Below are 7,199 nucleotides of genomic sequence, written 5' to 3'. Positions count from 1 at the left end.
GTAGTGCGCGTGGCTTTTTGCCAGGATTAGTGCAGCTTTATCCTTAAGAGTAAGAAGGGCGTGCTGATTGGTCGGACTGCAAGCATGCTGCTCAACCAGGGCTACAGGTTGCCTGCGCTGCCTGCCGCAATTACACCTGTGCAGGGATGGCTGGCAGTCGCAGAGGTCTTGCCCTCGTCGGGGTCTCTTAAGAATGCTGCATGTAGCCAGCAGGGAAGTTCTTATGATGGTTCGCAAAGGGCCACGGCTGTTGGACTTCACCAAAACCCCGTCTCATCTGCAATTCAACAAGTATGTCCTGACGGGCTACCGCCCGGTGTCCACCGCTCAGGAGTGTCTGCGGAGCCTGTTCTACATGCATAATGAGCTGGGCAACATCTACACTCATGGTGAGACTTTTCTGTCTTTTTAAACATGCATCCACTAAAAGATGCTCACCTTGTCGCAGATGTCCACTGTACTCTCACTTGTGACCGTTTGAAAGCTGACTTGACAGAGCTGTGTAATGAGGATATGGGGTATTAGCTCTAATCTGCCCTGTGAATCCCCATTCTGGAAATGTCCCACTGTTAACCGTCTCTTTATCAGCTGACTGCTCCTTGCTTAAGTTCATAACTGCACAATCAGCCAAATAATGTCCAACATGTGCATTTACAAAGAATAATGTTATGGGTTGCACCATGCTGAGGTGTCAAGTACTCCAGGTGGGTCAGCCTCTTCACCATCCCTTAAGTTAATTAGGTCTAACACTCTTACTGAGGAAGCAAAGGGTATTAATGCATGTGTGCCAGCTTGGTTCCGCTCCAAACAAATGACCGCCTGCATCTTCTCTGCAGGTATTCCCTTCTTCCTCTTCCTGGTTCTCCTGCCCTTCAGCATCCCTTGGAGAGAGGTGGACAGCGCCTGGATCTGCGTGGTCCACTACTTGGCCTGCCTCAGCCCCACCGTGGGCTCGGTGGTCTACCACGTGTTCATGAACCATGTGGGAGGGGAGCTCGTGTACGACACCCTGCTCTCGCTCGACATGTTTGGTGTGTGCTTGGTCAGCACTCTGGGTAGGTGGAAAAATATCTCAATAGATGTCTTACATGTGTAAGGAACCACATCTGGTCTATCTTTAAGGACCGCAGATGCTTCCTAATAAGGCAGTGGAACCATGTGATCGCTGCTGGCAAATTAAATGAGAACAAAAAACACAAATCATATGATCAAAGGTGAACACTTTTTTTGTTTAGAATTGTCTATCATTCACAATCCCTGTAGAAGACAAGACTTTTTCTCTTAATGCTTTCTAAATCATAACTAAAACACAGGTTTTATATTCATGCCATAAGTACAGTACAGTACAGACCTTCTCATTCAATGTGTTTTCTTCATTTCCATGACTATTTACATTGTTACTGAAGGCATCAAAACTATGAATGAACACATGTGGAGTTTTGTGCTTAACAAAAAAAAGTGAAATAACTAAAAAACGTTTTTTTTTTTCTAGTTTCTTCAAAATAGCCACCCTTTGCTCTGATTACTGCTTTGCACACTCTTGGCATTCTCTCGATGAGCTTCAAGCACACCTGTGAAATGAAAACTATTTCAGGTGACTACCTCTTCAAGCTCATTGAGAGAATGCCAACATTGTGCAAAGCAGTAATCGGAGCAAAAGGTGACTATTTTGAAGAAACTAGAATAAAAAACATGTTTTGAGTTATTTCACCTTTTTATTTTTTTAAGTACATTGATAACCGAGCGCATCACAATGTTCGCTATTTCCTTCTACTAATACTAATCATGGCAGACATGGTGAGCGCAAACGACGTCAACTTTAAGATAAATTATCCAGAACTTTATATTTTTGAGCCTGAATATATAGAGGATGAGCTACAAGTTTTGGACGCTTATAAGCAGATTAATGTAAAACACTACGCATTATGTAGCAGTTTTAACAATTGCTGAAAAAAAAAAAAAAACTACAAACATATCACTTACTGAACAATGTTTACTTTCAGTTAGATGTTGACTTATGGGATGTTTATATCTTTCAGCACAAGACTTGTGTTCCCCATTTACATGATGAATTAAGCATAATGCTCTCAAGTTAAAAATAAAGTGGGACCAAACGAGCGTCTTCTCACGCCTCCCTTGCGACATCTTAATTGAATGTCAAAGTTGACCAACTTCTTGGCTTATGGCAGTCCTTCTCAAATAGTGGTGGTAATATTTTCTTCCTGGGGGGGTCGTAACAAAGTATTTGAGAAGCGCTGGCTTATGGCCACAACCTTCTACCATACAGGTGTGAGGCATGATTTAAAATTTAGCACAGACTTTTACCAACTCCAAGGCGAAGCTGCAGCTCTTTGATGTAATGAAAATGTGGGGGCAAATACGTCCAGTTCCATTTATTTTTTTTTGTAAATAGGTTAAACAGTTTATTTTACATTCTTATGTAATTAAAACAAACTGGCCTACATACAATTTTGACTTGCTCCCCTTTTTGTGCCAAAATTAAATACATTTAAATTTTTAGTGATCTAAATGCTGTTTCATTATGTTTATGGTTGCAGTTAAAGATTTAAAATATGACAAGCTGAAATGAATTCATGAAATGTACATCATTTAATTTTGTTATCAGTGTTTTTGTTTTGATATTAGTTTGACAACAGTTCATATCATTTCTTAAATTCACATTTTAATTAGATTTGGCACAAGAAACATCTGTTGGCTAAATTATTTCATATTTGGATTAGAATCATTTTGAAACAAAACTGTCAGCTCGCTGCAATTTGGCAGTAATTGATATAAATGTATAGTATCTATAAAATGAGTCTTGTTCTAGGTGGTAAGTGCAGAAAAAACTATTAAAATGAATTGGGGAGGTCATACCTTTTTTATGCTGGGAGCATACTTGTATGTAATCTGACTGCTCTGAGGAAAAACATGTTTTGTCCCTAGGGGCGCTCCCCATCATCCACATCACGCTCCTGTGCTTCCCGACTGTGCAGCAGGCTGCCATGCTGGTCTACATCTTCCTGTCGGCCTACGGGATCTACTGTGCCACCACGGCTCGCACCAACGTGCTGCGTTTGCAGGCTTTTGTGTGGCAGGCCTTGTTCCGCATTAGCCTCTTCCTGTTTCGGGCGTACGGCGTTGGGGTGGGCAGCCCTAACTCTCTGCATCTCTTTGCCATCATGGAAGCGCTGGCTGTCCTGGGTGGGCTGGTCAATGTCATCCAGGTACCGGAGCGTTTCAGCCCGGGGCTCTTTGACAACTGGGGGAATAGCCACCAGATCATGCATGTCATGGTTGTTTGCGCCATCATTTACCTGCACTGGGGGACTCTAGAGGATCTGACCTGGATTAAAAACTACCAGTGTCCTACTCAGTAAATCTCATTTATTTAGAAGTAAATGGATTAATTGAGCTCAGTATTAAAAGGCACTTTAGCACTGGTGATTGATACCAGACACCTATTACTTGAAATGTCATCAATGAATAATTGTAACAAAAAAATGAATGTTTAAATATGTATAAAAATAAATTGTTAAATCTTTTATCCATTTGTGACCACATTAGTCCAGGTTCAGAACAAAATATACTCTGTATGGACTCTTCAAATCCGGCCTATATCACACACACACACAGCTTATGGAAACAGTTTGAATTGGGAAACCTTAGTTATATTTGTGAAAATATAATAAAGGCACATTAAAGAAGTATAGCAAGTTACTGTTAGAATTTATGACCTCTACCTGTCAGGGAACAACGACCCCAACTCATCAAATTTCCGACAAGCGCACATTAGTGTATGTAACCCGCCTGGTTCAGTCCCTGCTTTTCTGTTCTGCTCGGGACTTGAATCCAACTTGTCCAGCATGAGTGTGCTAGCTACCGAGCTAAAAGCCAGAGTATAAACCTGACAACCAGCAATGCTCTTAAGGTAGTCCGGGAGTGACGTTTACCAATTCACACATGGCCCAGCCACCCTGGCTGGCGTCTGTCACATTAGTCCCCCTAAACCGCTCTCTCATCCGGGTCACGGCACTACTGTAACCCACTTGGTTCAGTCCCTGCTTCTGTTGGTCCACCGGCATGAGACAAGTGAGTGTGCTAGCTACTGCGCTATCAACCCAGTAACCAGCACTGCTCGTGCGGTTTAACCAAAGTACACATGGCCCAGCCACACTGACTCTGTTACATCTAGACCACATAAAACATTTTTTTTTTACCTATACCTCTAAAATTTGGACTGAATTCATAAAGAAAAATTGTAGTTTGAGAAACCGCAATACACATTTGACCCCTTTTCAGCATGAAAACCACACTAGTCCAGGTTGAGATCAAAATAAGCCACTCAGGGCTCGTGGTTTTTGATTTGGATCTAGACTAATTGGTCTACATGCTGAAAAGGGGTTACATGTGGGAGGTAAGTCTGTTATGACCCCAACTGGTCAAATGTTTGAGAGGTGGGCGGGGCTTCTGGTCACAAGCAGCCACTTCTAGTCCTACTGTAGGTCAAGAGAGGAACAGAAGAAATCAAATCCATGTTTATGAAATGTACATAGTGTTTATTTTACAACTCCCTGCAACAGTCACATTATTGTAATACTTTTCCGCAAAGTGGTTTTGTTTGTTGAAAACACTTTTTACCTGTGCTAAATAAGTATCTTATTTATACTGTTTGCTTTTAATTATGTTTGAAAGCACTTGAAATTTCCAGGCCAGTAAATATGCTTTATAACTAGTACTTTTATTTGTGAAGCTTTCACTCCTAACAGTAATGCACAAAAATACTTTTTATCTGGTTTTCTAAGAGAAACAAGTTGTGCCTCCCTTGTCGTTTTGTTTGAAATGTTACCATGTCTAGTTAACAATAGTACTCTGTTGCTGCATGATCACATCAACCTGCCCAGAGAAAACACCGAAATTAGCCTTTGGTTACATATTTTGTATATGTCCAATATTATCTACTCTATTAAATACAATAAATAAAGGCTTATCCACCACTTTGAAATGTATGAGTGGTACTGCTATAGCTTTGGTTTGGTTACTTTTTTGTGAATTACTAGTTTCAAATGCTACATGAGCATATCAACATTGAGTCTATAAAATCTACTTAATTGCATTTCGAGAGACTTTTTGAGACGTCCGCCAATTTCCAAAGTTGCTTGTGCGAGTGACTCAATGTTTTGGACAGTGTTGATGAATAATTACTGATTATTCATGGTCATGAGAGGTCATTTTAAAACTATTTAACAGAATCTCATTACGGGCCTACAAATAAGTTTGATGTAAACTGATTAATTCAGGCAGTTAAGAGGCATTTGATATACAGGTAAAAGCCAGTAAATTAGAATATTTTGAAAAACTTGATTTATTTCAGTAATTGCATTCAAAAGGTGTAACTTGTACATTATATTTATTCATTGCACACAGACTGATGCATTCAAATGTTTATTTCATTTCATTTTGATGATTTGAAGTGGCAACAAATGAAAATCCAAAATTCCGTGTGTCACAAAATTAGAATATTACTTAAGGGATTTTTAGAAATGTTGGCCAACTGAAAAGTATGAAAATGAAAAATATGAGCATGTACAATACTCAATACTTGGTTGGAGCTCCTTTTGCCTCAATTACTGCGTTAATGCGGGGTGGCATGGAGTCGATGAGTTTCTGGCACTGCTCAGGTGTTATGAGAGCCCAGGTTGCTCTGATAGTGGCCTTCAACTCTTCTGCGTTTTTGGGTCTGGCATTCTGCATCTTCCTTTTCACAATACCCCACAGATTTTCTATGGGGCTAAGGTCAGGGGAGTTGGCGGGCCAATTTAGAACAGAAATACCATGGTCCGTAAACCAGGCACGGGTAGATTTTGCGCTGTGTGCAGGCGCCAAGTCCTGTTGGAACTTGAAATCTCCATCTCCATAGAGCAGGTCAGCAGCAGGAAGCATGAAGTGCTCTAAAACTTGCTGGTAGACGGCTGCGTTGACCCTGGATCTCAGGAAACAGAGTGGACCGACACCAGCAGATGACATGGCACCCCAAACCATCACTGATGGTGGAAACTTTACACTAGACTTCAGGCAACGTGGATCCTCTGCCTCTCCTGTCTTCCTCCAGACTCTGGGACCTCGATTTCCAAAGGAAATGCAAAATTTGCATGGTTGGGTGATGGTTTGGGGTGCCATGTCATCTGCTGGTGTCGGTCCACTCTGCTTCCTGAGATCCAGGGTCAACGCAGCCGTCTACCAGCAAGTTTTAGAGCACTTCATGCTTCCACCTGCTGACCTGCTCTATGGAGATGGAGATTTCAAGTTCCAACAGGACTTGGTGCCTGCACACAGCGCAAAATCTACCCGTGCCTGGTTTACGGACCATGGTATTTCTGTTCTAAATTGGCCCGCCAACTCCCCTGACCTTAGCCCCATAGAAAATCTGTGGGGTATTGTGAAAAGGAAGATGCAGAATGCCAGACCCAAAAACGCAGAAGAGTTGAAGGCCACTATCAGAGCAACCTGGGCTCTCATAACACCTGAGCAGAGCCAGAAACTCATCGACTCCATGCCACGCCGCATTAACGCAGTAATTGAGGCAAAAGGAGCTCCAACCAAGTATTGAGTATTGTACATGCTCATATTTTTCATTTTCATACTTTTCAGTTGGCCAACATTTCTAAAAATCCCTTTTTTGTATTAGCCTTAAGTAATATTCTAATTTTGTGACACACGGAATTTTGGATTTTCATTTGTTGCCACTTCAAATCATCAAAATTAAATGAAATAAACATTTGAATGCATCAGTCTGTGTGCAATGAATAAATATAATGTACAAGTTACACCTTTTGAATGCAATTACTGAAATAAATCAAGTTTTTCAAAATATTCTAATTTACTGGCTTTTACCTGTATAAACACAACTGACTGTAGCAAACTCATAAGCCATGAAAGTTCTGTGTGTATACATTTTTTCCATTTCATCATTTCAGTAGGTAAGAACTCTTGCTGCATGCTTTGAATGGGAAAATCAGTCTAAATTCAAATCAATAATTAAAAATGCTTTGTGTAAAGATAAATGTGAACAGAAATGTGGGGGGACATTTTTGCTGGGGAGGAACCAAAATGCCGCTATTTGTGTAGCTTTGTCATTTTGAAAATGTTTCTTCTAGCAGACTGCACCTGATATTACTGCAATACCCAAAGAGTCAATA

At 40.9% G+C, this 7,199-nt stretch overlaps 1 protein-coding gene across 1 annotated transcript; it reads left to right on the top strand.

The window, feature by feature from the left end:
- The first annotated feature begins 40 nt into the window (after nucleotides 1–40).
- On the top strand, nucleotides 41–3,545 carry paqr4b (progestin and adipoQ receptor family member IVb). The gene is made up of 3 exons (XM_061966219.1): nucleotides 41–389; nucleotides 837–1,055; nucleotides 2,947–3,545. The coding sequence occupies exons 1-3, from the start codon at nucleotides 194–196 to the stop codon at nucleotides 3,378–3,380; spliced, it is 849 nt and encodes a 282-aa protein (XP_061822203.1). The 5' UTR covers nucleotides 41–193; the 3' UTR covers nucleotides 3,381–3,545.
- Nucleotides 3,546–7,199: the final 3,654 nt, after the last annotated feature.

Source organism: Nerophis lumbriciformis, linkage group LG11 (genome assembly GCF_033978685.3).
Source record: "Nerophis lumbriciformis linkage group LG11, RoL_Nlum_v2.1, whole genome shotgun sequence".
NCBI lineage: Eukaryota > Metazoa > Chordata > Actinopteri > Syngnathiformes > Syngnathidae > Nerophis > Nerophis lumbriciformis.
The sequence above is the reverse complement of the archived record's forward strand: the minus strand, read 5'-3'. Positions and strand labels throughout refer to the sequence as shown.

Bases quoted from the DNA above. Each gene is read 5' to 3' on its own strand.
- paqr4b (XM_061966219.1), top strand. From the start codon at position 194: ATGCTGCATGTAGCCAGCAGGGAAGTTCTTATGATGGTTCGCAAAGGG. The intron at 390-836 runs GTGAGACTTTTC...TCTTCTCTGCAG, and splicing joins GGGCAACATCTACACTCATG to GTATTCCCTTCTTCCTCTTC. The intron at 1,056-2,946 runs GTAGGTGGAAAA...TTTTGTCCCTAG, and splicing joins GTGCTTGGTCAGCACTCTGG to GGGCGCTCCCCATCATCCAC.